This window comes from Leptodactylus fuscus, chromosome 6 (assembly GCF_031893055.1).
Source record: "Leptodactylus fuscus isolate aLepFus1 chromosome 6, aLepFus1.hap2, whole genome shotgun sequence".
In the NCBI taxonomy this organism is placed as follows: Eukaryota; Metazoa; Chordata; class Amphibia; order Anura; family Leptodactylidae; genus Leptodactylus; species Leptodactylus fuscus.
In genome coordinates, this window is record NC_134270.1 from 109129859 (window position 1) to 109148601 (window position 18743).

An 18743-nucleotide genomic window follows, 5' to 3' on the forward strand; every position below is an offset into this window, starting at 1 on the left:
TTACAAGAGCTAGCGGCTAGCATAGGTTTTAGCCATTCAGTCATTATTTCTACTAGTAAGTTTTTTGGGGTGCAAACCCCCGCTCTCTCCCTTTCTGCTATTAAAAATATTGACAAGTGTGTCACAAATTTCTACATTTGTTCGAATCAACCACCATATTCTTCAATGCCATAAACATATACATTGATAAATATTCTTTATATAGCTTATTCAGTTACAGCGATAAAACTTGCTGCCTGCAACCACCACTAGGAGGCGCTCTCTGCATAGGAATTAATACAGCTGCCACTAAACCCCATGGTAGCTGTAAAAAAAAAAAAAAAAAAAAAAAAAAACTCCTTACACTGTGCTTCCCCTAGTGGCAGCTGTAGGAAAATGCAGTGAATTAGTCTCTGGAAGCAGGAAATCTGTGTTGGGCTTCCTATTCCCTCAGACTCCATAACAGCAGCATGGTCTCCCTATGTGGTAGACACGCCACTATAGGTAAAGATATTAAGATGATAGGGCAGATTTCTGAAGGCTAGCATTATCTGATGCACTGGCAGAAGGTGCGCTTGGCTGTGTGTCTGCACATTTGTAGCTGGCACAGATTTCAGGAATTATTTATGCCAGCAAACTGGTATAAGTGATTCCAAATCTGACGGTGTCTGTGACCCGCCCAAGCTACACCCCTCAACATGCCCTCCTCCGGGAAGGTGGTGTTTGTGGCACAAAACAGAAAAAAATGCTAATTTTTGCACAAAAACCTGATTTGCACAAAAAAATTGTAACTTTCTCATATCTTGTAAGCCAGAATATATCTGCCCCTGTGAATACATACAAAATACATTTACATCATGATTCAGGAAGGAGTGAAGTTTTTATATTCAGGTACTTGTGCTCATTGTTGGCCTATGCTAAGCAATGTTCTTTGTATTGTTGGCCTTTAACACTGGGTGGGGGTAGGTAACAACTACTCATATTTGTGATTCGGGGAAAGGGGTGTCACTCTACAGTTTATTCAACTACTGAGTTGACAAACTATAAATAGGTGATATTCTACACCAAAATATGCAAAGACTACATTAGGAGAATTTTCAATTTTTAACCATTTTCAAGATCTCTGATTGCTCACATCCATTCACATTACTAATGTCTGCCATACACTTGGGAGCTCACAACTACATTACAAAGTGGTTATAGTAGTTTTCCCAACCTTTTCAGACTCAGGTCACCCCTAGAGAAAAAAAAAATATTTTGTTAGGGCACCCCTACCAAATAATTTTTATCAAAAGGTCAAAAAGATTCTAAGAACGGAGATAATATTGCATGAAAGCATGCGGTCATCTTCCCAACCAGAGTGTCATGTCCCCCTGGCAGATTTCTAAGGTATCCTGTTGGGAATCACTGGGTTATAGCGAGAACAACAAAGAGAAAACTTAAAGGAGCAGCCAAGCCTTTGGTTTCCAAACAACAATATGGCCAAACATGCAGAATGGAGAGTAGGCATCAGCTGTCATCGCAACGCTCATTGCACATTAGCTTCAATCCTTACTACCTTGTTTTATCCAGGATCGTGGAGAGGTAAGTAACAGTGTTTTTTTTTTATGTTTCTTACCTCTCCCGGTTTGCCAATCATTATACTCGGGGGTCCGAAAAGACCCCCGAGTATAATGATAGCAGCGGTAGCGGGTAGCCCTAATGTCCCGGGCCCTGTGGCAGCTGCCTCTGCTGCTATGGCGGTAGTTACGCCACTGTCTGTGGGGGTTTGACAGCTCTGCAGGTCGGCTTTTACGAAACAATGTGGCTCCTGGTATGCTTTATGTGCCAGGACCTGCGCTGCTCACTCGCTGTACAAACCGTAGTTGAGGTTTTTGGTACTGAAGCGCTGCTCCATTGAAGTGTATGGAGCAATACTACAGTACCCATCACATCTTGCAACATACACCTTTATATGTTACTTTTAGGTCAGAAGTGAGCACCTGCATTTAAAAAACAAAAAATATATCAACACAGTCTCTACATAATATTGCACACCCTCTGCAGCTCGGTCTCATGTTCACTGTATTTCTATGGTCACCGATCACCTGATGGGCACCTGTCATACCTGTGCTTAATTTTGGGATAACTAATGGAGCCTTAGCTAAAAAAAAAAAATCAAAGGAGGCCCATCACTCTGAGAATTAACAACCTAGGTGTTGTCTACATATGGTGGCATAATGTGTAATGTTCATGGACAGCTATCGCAACGTGACTGAGTGTCAATGATATCACCAGTTCCTAAGGAATAGACAGAGACCTACTTTTCCAGAAACAGTTCCCCTTTTGTCCAATAGCTCCATCTTGTGTTGCAGCCTTTCACCTGACTAGCAGTAACCTGCAATGCCTGGTACAACCTAGGTACGAGGGTGGCGTTGTTTCTGGAAAAGAAGTCTGTCTTTTTGTCTAATCTCAGACAACCCCTTAAGCCATATATGCAAGGTTCTGGTGTAATGTGATATATGAGAGCCACAGCTTCTCCTGATCTTGTGTTATCAGACGTGATAGGTGAAGCTCCTTACACACAATGAAGAACATCATTTAAATAATACATGAGAAATCTGCATTCTTAACCCCTTCACTGCCAGAGAAACCAGTGGAGGTACTAACAGCAAAGCTCTACAAATCCCCAGTTCACCAGCATAACCTTCTCAAAGCCAGGATGGACTCCTACAGCAGCGTCTGGCTAACAATCTGTTCTGGCACCGGTCAGTCCCTCTTCCCTCCGCCGAATTCTCCTGAGACTTATATCACCTCACATAATGTACCGAAAAGGCACTTTTCAAAAAACATATTTTTTTTTTCAATATTTTTTTTTCTTTTTTTTTGATCATTTTGTTTTCTTTTGTAAAAACAGTGTTTTCTTAAAAAAAGTTTTATTTTTCAAGTTAAGACGATAGAGTGGCGTATCACTCAAGTCTTCAGGAAACCTCCCTGCTCACCTATGTACCTATGTACAGATGTGTATGTGTGAGGGTGTCTATGAGATCATAAATACATATATAGAGATCTATATATATCTATATCTTATATACACACGCACACAGAAAAGAAAGGGCGGGAAGCAGCAATAATGGAACGCAGACATGCCGGATTCCTAGTAGGTTCACAAAAAATGTGACGGAAATGCTTCATTCCAGTTAGGGAACCACTTCTTTCCAGCTGACAAGAAGCCCTGAATGGGGGGGATTTTTGTTACGCCAGCAGGGAAGGAGTAGCCATTGTTTGTCCTTTTCATATTTCAGATCTCACCAAGGTGTTAGAATATAATATATTATCGCATAGCGGCTATAGTTATCTCGCATGTCGATGTGTCCTAACCACGCAGCAGTCTCAGTCCTGATCACACTTCCATGAATCTTCCTATGTTAAACTAGAACTCCGAAATGACTGCCAGCTTTCCAACATGTTGTATCTATCGTATAACATAGCGTTAATGAAATCCTTTTTACCTGGTGCGGAGTGAAATATAAAAATGAAGATAAAAGGTATTTTTGCTTTAGACATTTGCCAAGCAGAACTGGAATGAAGCCGAGAAAGAAAGTTTGCCTAATTTAGCACTAAAAAGAACGCAGTCAGGAAGGGGGTATGAGTCGGGAGTTTAATAATAAAAAATGAAAGCTGCCACTGTACAACTGAGGAGGTTATGTTCTGATAAGATGCAGATGTCCCGTCAATCCTCCTCGCCACCACCGTACAAATCGGCCAGTTTTTTGAAACGAGGGCCCCAGTCATTCAAGTACTCAAAGTCCTGATCCTCAGAGCTAGAGGAATTGAGAGAACTAACAGAGCCGGCGGTGGAACCACTGCCTTCATAGTCGAAAACCAGGAGAGAGTCATAAGGTGGCGCTGTAGGATCATTGTCTGCTGCTCGCAGTCCCTGTGAGGGAAGAGAGAATGGAAAACGTTAGACGCTGGAGAGGACGAGGCAGATCAGTGATGTCAATGCTGAGACATAGGACATTGTCTCACACACTGAACATTTTCTACTTGCGTTCTAAACCAATGTCCTGATCTGTGGGCTCGCAGGAGGGAGTGAAAGATGAGTGCTCAGAAAAAGGGCTTCAGTAGCCAGACTTTCCAGCCTTTTTCCACAGAAATATGTTACCTGAATCTGAATTTGTAAGTTTTATGTGTCACATCTGCCCTTCCTTGACAGGGTGACTGACACAAGAGCAAGGACATCATGCATGTGCCATACATTTCCGCAAGGCAATGGATCAAATTATTGTAATTGACAGTGATTTTTTAGGAAGTCCAAGGCTAAGGCCCCATGTAGTGAGACACAGCAAAATAAAAAACGTGGAAAAGACGGCAGCAGATTAGCATTGTGTTTTTTCCGCAGTGTTTTTCATTGCAAATGCAGACTTTCTGCCCTTATTGTACCTATACAGAAAACACCAACATTTCCATAGGTATAATTGACATGCTGTGATTTTTTAAAAAAATTCATGCTTTTCTGCTGCATTTTTTTTTCTGCAATGTGTGGATGGGATAAGCCAGAATCCCATCCATTTTGCAGGTACGGTAATTTTTTGCAGCAGTGTTTCCACCATGGCTAAAATGCTGCATTTTGCAATGTGGTGCCCCAGCCTAAAGCGATTTAATCCATTTTGTGAAGCATCAAGGGTGAAAATGTAGCAGCCACACCAGGTCCTGGTGCCTGAGGAAACCCAAGGCCCCACAGAAGATACCACTACTATAAATAGTATATGCACTGGGGCCTAAAAACTTTGCCTCTGCTGAAAGGTCAGTTGACTCTTAAGCTAAGGCCTCACGAAGCATAAACGCAGCGATATGCCCGTGGCGGAAACACTGCAGTAAAAATCTCGGCGTTTTACAGTCAGGGCCAAATGGATGGGATTCTAGTGAATTCCATGCCCACTGTGCGGTAAAAACCATGCTGCAGACATGCCGTGCTTTTGAAAATTGCAGCATGTTAATTACATCTACGGAAATGCAAGTGGTTTTCCCATAGGTATAATGATGACAAAAAGTCCGCAGAGGAAACTTCTGTGAACTTTCTGACTAAAGCGCTGCAGGAAGAATCGCGATGCGTTGCCGCCGCGTTTTTTTCTGCAGCGCTTTTTTTCTGCAGGACACCCCGTAGAGCCTTAGCCTTAAAGGGGTTATCCTGGAATGGTTGATTTCTTCCGAGGATAGCACCGCAACTGTCCATGAGTTGTGTCTGGTATTGCAGCTAAATTCCATTAAAGTGCATGGGTCTGAGTTGCAATACTAGATACATTTGGATGAGAGTGGCACTGTTGGAAGAAAGCAGCTGTATTTTCAAATCCTGGACTAAGTTTTATTCCATCACCTTTATTCCATAAGCAGCTACAAGAAGAAATGATGTGGCTAGGCATATTTGCAGGGCAATTGTTCTCTTCAGTTCTCCCCCTGCTCGATAATACCCAGCATAGCCACTGTAAGTCATGTTTGCCTTCCAGTTAGTACAAGATACTGTGACTTTGTAATTAATTCCTTAACACTGAAATCTTGAGGCTCCTTGTTAGGTGGAGGATGTGATTTAATATGAGCCATTGCTTATAGAGGATGAACCTTGGATTAGTGGTCATTTAATTAGGATGCTGATTGTAAGATTGTCAGGCAGTAAAAAACCCAACACCCAGCCCCAGATTCCGTCATTTGCAGACTCGGCGAAGCTGTGTGGGCCTGAAGAGCAAAACACTGACAGATAAAAAGCCAGAACAATATGTTATTCTAATTAAAACATGGCTGCATTTAATATTCCTGACTTCTGCCAACTGTCTCCGAGGAAATAAAATCTCGATTTGATTAGAAAATAGGAAAGCACTTTCTTTAATAAAAGAGACCGTGCTCACAATGGAACATACAGACTCCTATATTACTGATTACAAATACTATGGTTTACTGAGCTCTTTGTGTCTAGAATTACAGGTCTATCCTTTTCGAAATGCTTATTGTATGGACTAGACCAAATAAATAGGTTTTTATGTTCAATTCTACATGACTTCAAATATGACTCAGATGTCACATTATAACTAAACAAGCAAGACTTAGTACATGACCGTGGTGCAACACAGCCATGATACACCCAAGGGATGGTTGCTTCATGGATCTCTCATACATTACAATGTATGGGGGGGATCAGTGAAAATGTACAAAGATTGAGCATGACCTAAATTATGACCACCAAAATATTGGTAATATGAATAGCCCCCATTCACAGACATTGAAGTTAGTGTGGCCACGAGACGACTGCTAAAAAAAATGACCATTAAATGGCCGATTCTTTATTGTTGTGTGAATACAGGGTAAGGCCCCTTGCAGACGACTGTGTCTATTTTGCGGTCCGCAAAATGCTGTTCAGTGTTCAGTTTTTGCGGACTATGTGTCATCAGTATGTCTTTGCAGATAGCACGCAGAAATAGCACACAGTCCTCTGCAAGGGGCCTTACTCTGCCAAATTGTCAGATTTCCCAAGCTAAAATACTGCCCTACATTTTATTTATTATGTGTTTTACGCTAAGGCCCCATGTTGTGAAAATGTTGCTTTTTTGTTGTAAATTTTGTTGCAGTTTTTGAGCCAAACACTGCTAATAAAGGGCTTAGCAGAAACGGGGCAGGCTTAAATGGCAACAGTGCAAGCCATAACTGGGCCAAAATTCTGGCAATAGTTTCTATCACAATCTAAGCCATCTGATCAGTGGCATGAACTTAAACTAAACAGTCTAAGGGTAAGTTCACACGGGGTTTTTTGGTCCGGAACATAAGGCGGAGGCCATCTCAGGTTCCGGACCAAAAAACGGGTAGCCGCAACTGAATGCCATTGCACTGCACTGGCATCCAGTCGCGCACTCCGCTCCGGATTAGGCCCAATGAATGGGCCTTGTCGGGAGGAGGGAGTGTCTTCAGGTGTAATCGCGAGGCGAATCGGCCTGAAGAATGAGCATGTTGCTTCTTTTTTTCCGGGACTGACCGGCTCCCATTGATTTCAATGGGAGCCGTCTTTTTGGTGAGGATTTTGAGGTGGATACAACCTCAAAATCCTCACCAAAAAACCCCATGTGAACTTACCCTAAGGCTAAGGCTACATGTAGTAAAATGCAGCTAAAAAAAACTCTGTGTAAAAAACGCTATGTTTCTAAAATGTGGGTCTTTAGCAGAGGCGCCACTTTGTGAACATGCAGAATTTTGGCCGCGGCAGAGTACCTGCAAAGTGGATGGGATTCTGGCTAATCCCATTCTTAGTTTGCAAAAAAAAATCCACAGCAGAACAGCTCTGCTTTCAAAAAAACTTGTGTTTTTGAAAATCGCAGTATGAATGTATACCTAAGGAAATGCTGGTGTTTTCTGTATAGGTATAATAGGGGAGAGAAGTTCGCAGAGGAAAACTGATTTCGAGGAAAACTCTTTTCCTCCATCTTGCTACGTGTGGCCGCTGCCTAAAGGTACATTTAAAGATTATCTCATTAACAGTGTATAATAATTGGACAGGATTAGTAAATCTACCCCAGCACAAGGTTTAAAGCGGTATTCTGGCCATTTAAAATTTATGGTGTATCCATAGGATGTATTATAAATATTTTATAGATGGGATATGTATCATAACCCCCAATCGACTATTCAATATGACTTGCAGCAGGCAGAAATCGGGGAAAGCAGGCTGGGCATGGGTGTTGTTCTCTTCACTCAAATTATAAACAGTTAAGCTCAATGACTATATGTGAAATATGTGACTGACATGATGTATTTAGTATATTGGCTTGTGGCTATTATATATGCTTATTAGGGAGCCGTCGAGTTTACGCTCCGCTCATTCTGAACGTAAACTCGTTCAGAGTGAGCGGTGTAAAAAACAGATCCCATTGACTTCAATGGGTGCCGGCATACGCGCGCTCCCCATTGAAATCAATGGGAGGCTTTTTTACCTATTGCTTTCAATGTGATACGCGCATATCACATTGCTAGCAATAGGTAAAAAAGCCTCCCATTGATTTCAATGGGTAGCGCGCGTATCACATTGAAAGCAATAGGTAAAAAAGACTCCCATTGATTTCAATGGGTAGCGTGCGTATGCCTGCACTCATTCAAGTCAATGGGATCCGTTTTTTACGCCTCTCACTCTGAACGATTTTTACGCTTAGAATGAGCGAGTGTAAACTCTGTGTAAAGTCACCTTATATTGTATATTTGAATGACTTTTGTAGCAGTGTGTAAAATAAATAAACATGGGACATTCATATAAAAAGAAGAATCTGCCATCATGACGTCCCCACTCTTCACAATAAATAAGAAATTCCTCTTACTGGGCCACATCATTTTCTTAATAGTTACCTCAGTGATAAAATCTCCAATATCCCCTGGGTGTGGAATGACAGGTCTTATTGGATATTGTGGCTCAGCACCTACAGGCCTCTCGTCCACCCGTCTGACGCCCGCCACTTTGTTCAAAACGTGATCGAGTGTCTCTGGCTGCTGCAGCTGACTCAAGTCATAGTCCTGGTGGGAAAACAGAAGATGTTGGTCCTGTATGGTGGAAAGCATCAGTTTTCAAAGTGCCATATCGCATAAAGATTACAGTCTCTCCCTATATCTGAAAGATCTGGTGATCTGGAAACGCAAAGCAGTGGAAACTGAAATGTTACTCTCACTATCATTCTTAGGCTGGGTTCATACGGGGTATTTTGGACCAGAATTTGAAGTCGAATCCGCCTTAAAATCCTGATAAAAAATTCAATGAATTCAATGGGTGCCGGTCAGTTCTTTTTTCCAGTAGCCGTTTGAGCGACATGCTAATTCTTCAGGCGGATTCACCTCACGAATCCGCCTGAAGACACTCCCTCCTCCCGGCTAGGCCCATTCATTTGATCGGAGTGCCGCGACTGGATGTCGGTGCACTACCTCGGTATCCAGTCGCAACTACCCGTATTTTGGACTGGAACCTGAGGCGGCCTTTGTGTCAATTTCCAGTCCAAAATACCCACTCTGAACGCAGCCTCACATTACTAAATGACTACGTACTTCTCTGTTTAATTCCTTCTTACTGGGTTGTCATCCTATTAATATTATAAATGTGAAAGTTTGTGAGTTTGGATGTTTGTGGGTTTGTGTGTTTGGATGTTTGGATGTTTGTTCCTCAATCACGCAAAACCCGCTCGACCGATTTGGCTGAAATTTTCCACAAACATCGTCACTACACTCGATTGCGCAATAGGCTACTTTTCGTCACAATAGCGCACATACGTTTGTGCCAGGACCCCCACAAAACCCAAACTCACACCACCATCTCTGCAATCTCACACACTTTGGACCATAGCAAGCCACAAAATTCCTATTGCCCTCTACAGCCTCGCCCCTAACCCCACACAATCTCATATACATAGACTTTACCACTTTGCCCCTCCCCTTAACGATACTCCAGGAGGCGCTCTTTAACGCTCCGGAGCAGCCATGTTTGCCGACCCCCACCGCTCTGACAATCCGCGACACCGCCCACCCATGTCAATACCCCATGTGGTCTAATAAATGCAAAAAAAAAGGTAAAAAAAAAGTAAAAAAAATATAAAAACAAATAAAAAGGATTAAAAATTCAAATCACCTCCCTTTCCCTAGAACACATATAAAAGTAGTTAAAAACTGTGAAACACATACATGTTAGGTATCCCCGCGTCCGAAATCGCCCGCTCTACAAAGCTATATAAATATTTTTCCTGTTCGGTAAACGCCGTAGCGGGAAAAATGGTCAAAAGTGCCAAACCGCTGTTTTTTCACTCTTTTGATTCTGATAAAAATTTGAATAAAAAGTGATCAAAGCAATAACATTTCCCGAAAATGGTAGAAATACAAAGTACACCCGGTCCCGCAAAAAAAGACGCCCTATACATCCCCGTACACGCACGTATAAAAAAGTTACGGCTGTCGGAATATGACGACTTTTCAAAAAAAAATGTTTTAACACAGTTTTGGATTTTTTTAAGGGGTCAAAATGTAAATAAAACCATATAAATTTGGTATCCCCGGAATCGTAACGAAACACAGAATACAGGGGACTTGTCATTTTGGTTGCACAGTGAACGCCGTAAAACCAAAGCCCCTAAGAAAGTCGCAGAAATGCATTTTTTTGTCAAATCCACCCCATTCAGAATTTTTTTTCCTGCTTCCCAGTACATTATAGAGAATAATTAATGGCGGCATCATGAAGAAAAAATTGTCCCAAGAAAAATTAAGACCTCATATGGCTCTGGGAGCGGAGAAATAAAAAAGTTATGGGGTTTAGAAGGAGGGGAGTCAAAAATGAAAAACCAAAATCAAAAAATGCCATCGACGGGAAGGGGTTAACTTCAAATACCTCTGTCCCAAAGTCACTGTGTAAAGTTTCTCACAACACCATATATATAGAGCAGCTCAAATACAAAGTAACTGCAACACAAAAGTCTCACGTATTCTCTGAATTACAGCAAAAACAAGATACAAACTTACATTTCATATCCCATCCCTTATACACAGTACGAAAACCTTACCCGCGCCTGTATATACCCACTTCTACAATCACCGCAGACGAAGTCGCGGGTACCAGCTAGTTGTATATAAAGAGAGTCTTTCAAAAGGAAACTTAATATGAAAACAGCCTCACAGAACATTATACAGAGCATCATCATACTATTACATCGTTCACAAGGTGCACCATTTCTTTTAAAAGGCAGTTTCTAAAATTATGCAAATGAGCCATTGGGACGAAGATCAAGTGCAATCAGGTGTGCAATGGCTCATAGCCTCAGGTTTGAAAACCTGAAGCTTTCATGCCCCATTACACTTTAGGCTAACGCATTGTGGTTTTTCCCGCAGCGCTTTTCACATAAAGTCCGCAAGGTATAATTGACATGCTGCGGTTCACTGCTCATATTTTTCTGTAAGGTGTTGATGGGATTTGCGAGAATCCCACCCACCTTGCAGTGACTGTAAATATCTGCAGTGGACATGATGCAATTTTAAAAAACGACTTTCTGTGAAAAGCGCTATAGGAAAAAACACACATGCCTCCAGGGGGCCACACGGTGGCTCAATGGTTAGCACTGCAGCCTTGCAGCGCTGGAGTCCTTGGTTTGAATCCCGCCAAGGGCAAAAAAAACATCTGCAAGGCATGTGTATGTTCTCCCTGTGTTTGCATGGATTTCCATCCCATACTCCAAAAACATACTGATAGGATGTGGGGCTCACAATCTACATAAAAAAAACAATGCGCATGCCTCTTCACCATGGTTTTTCCTGCAGTGAATTTTGGCTGTAGTTCGCATGTTGCAGAAACGCAGCTTTTTTTGTTGCAGATTGTGTTGAGTTTTTTTGAGCCAAAGCCAGGATTGAATTGAGAAGAAGGTAGAAGTAGAATCATTCTTGGCTTTGGCCCAAAAAACCACAGGAAAATCCACAAAAAAAAACGTGTTTTCACAAGGTGGGGCCTAAGGCGGAGACCCCAAGTGGCGTACAACACTGCAGAAAAAATTGTGGCATTTTACAGTCAGTGCAAGGTGGATGGGATTATAGTGAATCCGATGCCCACTTTGCAGTAAAAACCGCAGTGCAGACATGCGATGATTTCCAAAAACGATGCGGTTTTGGAAATCACAGCATGTAAATTATACGGAATTATGCGGAGATCTCTGCAAACTTTCTGTTTAAAGTGATGCAGGAAGAACCGCGATGCTTTGCCACTGCGGTTTTTCGTGCAGCGCATTTTTGTTGCAGGACGCCACATGGGGCCTTAAACTTAGGCTAAAGCCTCACGGGCCGTAATTGCAGCCCTAAAGCTCTTTACGCAGTGCTTTTAAGAGAAAGTTCACATAGTTTTCCTCTGCGGACTTCCTCTTAAAATTATATCTATGGGAAAGCTGCCGGCATTTCCTTAGATATAATTGACATGCTGCAATTTGCAAAGCCGCAATGGCTTTGCAAATCGCAGCGTGTCCGCACTGCGTTTTTTTCCAAAAAGTGGGCATGGGATTCGTATGAATCCCATCCCCTTTGCTTGCACTGTAAAACGCTGTGATTTTTCCCATAGCGTCTCCACTGCGGGCAAATCGCGGCGTTTACGTCCCGTGGGGCTCCGGCCTCAAAGAGGAAAAAAAAAGTTGCATATTTTTGCACAAAAACCTGACTTTCACAACTTTTCATGCCTTGTATGCCAGAAAACTGGTGAATAAGATACACTAAATGTTTCCCACTGTTTCAAGAATGGTGTCCAATCTAAATTCCTTATCAAAATATCTTTGGAGTTGGGGAGGACATCAAAATTACAAGAGGAAACTCATGCAAACACAAATAAAATACACATTCCATGCAGATGTCATCTTTGGTCAGATTCAGACTCAGGACCTCAGTGCTGCAAGGCCACTGTATTACCCAAAGAACATTAATCACTTTTCTGTACGGGTCCATGTGGGCAATACCTGGTCCTCCTCGCCACCTCCCTCTTCATCATACTTCAGAATGTTGTCTCTGACATCATCCTCCGGATCAATCAGCAGCTGCTTTGTATGTCGTTCCTTTTCTCTGCGCTTCATCCACATGACAAACAGCAGGACCATTGCTGAAAGGATAATGACAATTGGTTCCATTACCTTCCCCATTCTGAATTACACCATGCTGGTCAGAGAGGTCACACTTTAGAGAAAAGAGCATAAGGTCTTCCACTGTCTGCTGCTACATTTGCTTATAATGTTGCAAATTTAGGCACATGTCATTTTGTACAAAAATTTGTATTCTGGTGTGCTGCTCCTTAGCATGGTAGAGCATGGCCCCCTATGGTCAGACATATTCAATATAATTTAGGCCTGGCACTGGCATAGATTTGAATTTCTGCTGCATGGACTGGCAAAAGATGCCAAAAGATTTTTTACGAATGCTACACAGCAGCAAGGGAATGGGGGCTATTCACATGAACATTATCTGGATGGTCCATTGTAATGGACTGTCAAAATATAGGTCATGTCCTATTTTTGTCTGTTTTCACAAACCCCTCTGTACACTCAAATGTATGGCGGAGCTGTGAAAGTGGGTGCCCCTCGGATGTAAGACAGCTGTGAAAAATCAAATCATTCATATTTGGTCAGATGAATATAGCCTTAGTAAATTCCTCCATCTGTGTATACACATTACATTACCTAGCTTCTCACAAAAAGTGCGGATTGTGCAGTTAATCTCCTCTATTCTCCCACGTCCTCTGTGTCACCTCGACAGTATCAATGCAAAATCCACCTCACAAAGAATAAATCTAAATTTCTAGTCACAGGTAGCAGTTGAGGTGCAATAGAAAGCCACGTATAAAAAATTGTATGCAGTGTTACCATGGTTCTGTGATATGATAATTACCTGTGCAGATTTTAAGGTTCGATAAAACCAGGTTTGTTTCATAACGGGAGGGAAAGTATAAATGGTAGGAGATAATCCACCCTCTTTTTTTAAATCTAATCTTTGTTTTGGCTTTAAAAGCTGCACATAAAAGCCTGAGCATGTAAATGGAGCTTTACATGTAAAACATATAAAATAAATGGGGCAGGTGTATTAAGACTGGTGTTTCATATGCCAGTCTTAATAAAGGACTTAATTCAAACAACTTGAGACACAAAACGTAAAAAATATATACTTTTATTAATAAATATCACACAAAACAATACATAAAAAGACAGGGGAGACACATAGGGAAAAAGATAAATTTCCCCATTAAATAGCAGAGGAGTACCATAACCCTCCCACCGGTAACAAACCGAGTATGACCCCAGATATTTAAAATGATACAAAGATACAGGAAAAAGTCACAAGAAGAGGAATGTAATCCCCAGTTTAAGCTGAATGCCTAGTATTACACACCAAACTTAGGTAAGAGGACTTGAATGCAAATGTCCTCAAATCATAATAATATGACTAATATAGATAGAAGGTGGTAAACAAGTAAGGAAGTGTCCCAAATACGGTCACCTTAATACATACCCGTCTAGGCGTTTCTTATGGTCCTACCGGTCTCAGACTGAGTCCCCCCTGTTGTTTTCTTCATTGCTATATTTGTGATCACAGGAAATATGTCTGCACCTACGGGTATGTATTAAGGTGACCCTATTTGGGACACTTCCTTACTTGTTTACCACCTTCTATCTATATTAGTCATATTATTATGGTTTGAGGACATTTGCATTCAAGTCCTCTTACCTAGGTTTGGTGTGTAATACTAGGCATTCAGCTTAAACTGGGGATTATATTCCTCTTCTTGTGACTTTTTCCTGTATCTTTGTATCATCTTTAATATCTGGGGTCATACTCGGTTTGTTACCGGTGGGAGGGTTATGGTACTCCTCTGCTATTTAATGGGGAAATTTATCTTTTTCCCTATGTGTCTCCCCTGTCTTTTTCATGTATTGTTTTGTGTGATATTTATTAATAAAAGTATATATTTTTTACGTTTTGTGTCTCAAGTTGTTTGAATTATATTCTTATATTTGTTTTGAGACCAGTTTTTTTGTATTTTGTTGGGTTTTTGTTTTTGTTTTTCATTAATAAAGGACTTGACTGGTGCAAGGTGCATGCTTCAGCCGCTATATAAATCAGGTGCATGTCCATGCACCAGAATGAAAGTTTTAGACTGAGGCCCATGTCTTGCATAAAAAAAAGCACTGCGGGAAAAACTGCAGGGGCAACGCATCGTGGTTTTTCCCGCAGCGCTTTTCACAGAGTCCTGATTTAGCCATGGAGTCCGTGGCTGGAGACTCCCTGCTGATTAGTCCCATTCATCTGTAGTGGACAGTAGTGGAAAGCTTTGATGAATGCCAATACTTTGCATTTGCATACCATTGTGCGAAGCCATGGGCTGGAAATTTCCTCTTCATTTTCAATTGCATAAATGGCCCTTTATAGGCTAAGGCTCCACGTTGCAGAAATGCAGCTTTTTTTGTTGCAGATTTGCTGCTTTTTTTTGAGTCGAAGCCAAGAATGGCTACAAAAGGAATTGGAAATATATAGGAAGTTCTTCTACTTCTTCCTTCTGCTCAATCCACGCCTGGCTTTGGCTCAAATACCCACAGCAAAATCTGTAACAAAGAAATCTGCGTTTCCACAATGTGTGGCCTGAGCCTTAGTCAGTCAACAACAGGCATAGAATTCCTATATAACCCACACCAGAAATGAGTATGAGTTATATTAGAATATTGTAGACTGACTCACTCTATTCTAATTCTGCTCCAATTGGCCACATTTGTGACAAGTGGTGAGCGAGGCATAGAACGACAAAATGATAAAGATCCACCACACTATGACCCATGTAAGCCAGAAAACTGGTTGATATGTCAGAAAATAGGTTAATAAAGCCCCCCAATGTGTTTCATCTGTTAATGCGTGCCCATTTACAGCACAGCATAACCACAGACAGTTTAAGGGTCCATTCACACGAAGGAAAATGGTGAGGAATTTGGTGTGGAATTTCAGCGTTGAAAAAAAAGCCTCCCATTGACTTCATTGGGTTCCTTTTTCTGCTAGCAAAAGCTAGCTAGTAAAAAAGAGGTTTTTAATTTAATGACCTTTAGTTTTTAGATGAAATACTGGGCGTTGCTGCACTTAAAAAAAAAAAAAAAAAAAAAAAAAAAAAAGCATACAGTTTTTAATAAGAAAAAAACCCCCTACATGTGAACTCTACCTGAGGCTGGGTTCACACAGGGTTTTTGGGACCGGATTTTGACATGGAATCTGCCTCAGAATCTGTCTCAAAAAACTGCCTCCCATTGACTTCAATGAGAGCCGTCCTTTATTGCCACGGATTCCGTGACGAGACACTCCCTCCCGACTAGGCCCATTCATTTGGGCCTAATCCAGAAAGGCAAAAGGAGTTTTTTGGGCCGGATTCAGAGGCGGCTTCCCGCTTCAAAATACGGTCCAAAAAATCCCGTTTAAATTCACCTTTAAAGAAAGGGCCAGAGCTGAAGAATTTAGCATAGGCCCGCATGACAGGGATTTTTCAGGTCATGCTTTACAAGTAAAGTGTTGTACATCAGGGGTTAATATCCCATGATGAAGGGTACCTCTGCATGTCTTTGTTTATCACGATAATAAAGTTATTAATGTTTAAGGTGGAGTACAAGGCAGTACCAGGTTTTGTCCTCTCCCGTGTCGGCGCGTTGCGGCTGGGAGATTGCGGACGGGCTGCCCGTTTACTATGCTGACCCTGCTCGACCTTCCTCTAATAAAGTGTTGTTGTTCATGATATGTGTAATTAATCAATAAATTGGCTGTTGTGGCCGCTCTTATCCCATCGTACTTTGGTGTGTGCGTCCAGTTTATTTCCATTGGGTGGGATGTGTTTTACATGTTAATTCAATTCCAGTAACTTAATGACATGGGAATATCCCGGTCAAGTAAAATACACAGGATTCACCAGACAGCTGGTAGCAGATGCAGAAGAGTGAAGTCCATGCTTTCACGGATGACACCCCACCCTGCTTATTTGTGGGTGATGTGCTGTCCTTGGTTGATCTGCTTTTCACATCTGTGAAAAGCAAATCAACTTTTTTTCCTATCATTTTCTATACCTTGTATGTCTCTCGGTTCATAAAAAATGGACGACATATAGATGGCATATGATTTTTATTCACAGATTCATAGACTTTCACTAGTGTGATGCATCCATGATGAAACACTGATGTCTAGAAAAAAATTGACATGAATAGGTATGTATGGTGTCTGTGAAAAATGCAGATGCCTTTTGTATGTGATATGTGGATGTGTGACTAAGGCCTAAGTGATCACCCCAATTTCTCCATGTGTACGTGTGAATAAGGCCTACCTTGTGTAAACCTGAAAATTAGTACCCCAACAGGTACTTCATCTACTGTAACAGTCTGAATAGACATCAGTAGAATTCTGGTAGTAAAGGGCCGACATTGGAAGTGATTGTGTCTGATCATAAAACTATTTGTATAAAACAAATATAAATCCCTAAAGCAGAAAAATGACTGAATCAGTAAAAGCTTTCAAAAGAGCGGAACATCAGCTGATAATGAAAGGAGCGCTCTCTATTACCCTTCAAACAGAATTAACTTCATATGATCCTCGGCTGCTGCATTCAAACAAACATGAAAGTTAAACATATGCAGAAGTAACACAATGCAGGCGCGGTGATTGTTCTCGCTTGCACTCCATGCTAATGATCCCCCTTGATTGTGGTCACCTTGCTCCCAGGGCTGAGTGATTGGAATAATTTTGGGTGTAAACAGCAGCATGGTGACATTGTGAGCCCTAGCAAGGACACATGAGCTTATAGGGCACATATGTGCAGAAGTATAGCTGTGTGCCACACGTTTAGATTTATGGGATCTAAGTGTCTCATGTTATTGGGAAATAGTGTAGAGCAGAATATATGGATTCCTAAATGTAAGAATTGTCACCATTTAACAGCCAGTTCTGTATGGCTGCATACTGTAGGTCAAAGACAAATGGAAACAGGGCTTACGCTAGGTTCACACTAGCACTGATATCTCCGTCTTTTGGGTCATATGGAGACCCAAATGACCGAGAGTCCCTCCGCTAAAAAAATCAGGTTACCCGCTGGAGTATAATAGGGTCAGTTTAGAGAAAAGTCCTCCGTGGAATGGGAGCTGTCCTCTGCTTCTACCTTACTAGCACCTTCCCTTATGATGCCCATGTGCCCTAATATGCAGCACTGATACATTGTACATGCATTGATATCACAAACTTCACAAATCTTACCTTACCTTACCCAGAAAGCTCTTAGGTTTCCACCAAGATTCAGAGATTGATGGGTCCAACAGTAACCATCAGGAGGAAGAAAAGAGCCGGGCTTACCCAGGATGTCCATTATAAGTTGATCAGTTTATTGTGCAATTGTATCCAATTAATAAAGCAGTACCTATCACTTCAAAACACATTGTATTGGTGGGCAGCAATGAACATCAGCTTATATTGGACTACCTGGGTAAGTGCAGCTCTCGCTTCTTCCTCTTGATGAGTACTGATGACCCATGAGTCTTTGATCACCAGTTGTCACCATTGACCCCCCCCCACTTTAGCGTTGGAGATCCTGCAGCTTGAACCCATAACTACATGCTCTCACATTTGTTGTGACTTTTCACAACAATATCAGGTGAGATGACATCTATATTCCTACAGTGGTCTGCTCACTCTCCATTTCTTCTCCTCTCTATGGAGTTACATACACACGTGCCGCTTGGTGCCGTTTTTGTTTTTTCATTTTAGCATCTAGAAGATGTAATTTAGCTTAGAGCTTTCAAGGTGTTACAAGAGTATTCACAGGTCTATGATCTTACTAATATTCTGGTCATTCTATGATCCCGACATCTCAGAATGTTCATTTCATAGGGATGTTACTTCGTCAAGTCACCCCAGAAGAGAATAAAGTCTTACTATAACTAGAGCATATTGTTATTCATACACAGTGTTAGGGATTTTCACTTACATAGTAAGATAATGATGCAGATGAGGATGGCAATAATCGCTCCTGTGCCCAGTCTGGTTGCTGCCACTGCTCCAATAGTTGTACAGTCTCCATTTTCATCACAGGGACAGACCTTCACCCTAATGATGGATGTGTTGTACAAGGGAGGGTTCCCCGAGTCGGTCACAATGACAGGGACTTCATACACTCCTGATTCCAAATAACCAATCTGTAGACTGAGGCGTGCGTAGTTACCTGAAATGACCACAGGGTGGTAGCAGGACAACAC

At 41.6% G+C, this 18743-nt stretch overlaps 1 protein-coding gene across 1 annotated transcript in view; it reads right to left on the bottom strand.

Annotated features, from left to right (window-relative positions):
• Nucleotides 1–3374: 3374 nt before the first annotated feature.
• Nucleotides 3375–18743, bottom strand: part of CDH4 (cadherin 4) — a 575855-nt gene continuing 560486 nt past the window's right edge. The window contains exons 13-16 of the mRNA XM_075277003.1: nucleotides 18476–18709; nucleotides 12450–12589; nucleotides 8341–8505; nucleotides 3375–3898 (exon numbers count right to left, since the gene is read on the bottom strand). Coding sequence (XP_075133104.1) covers nucleotides 3692–3898; nucleotides 8341–8505; nucleotides 12450–12589; nucleotides 18476–18709 — 746 coding nt within the window. The 3' untranslated portion in view covers nucleotides 3375–3691. The remainder of the gene's footprint in view (nucleotides 3899–8340; nucleotides 8506–12449; nucleotides 12590–18475; nucleotides 18710–18743) is intronic.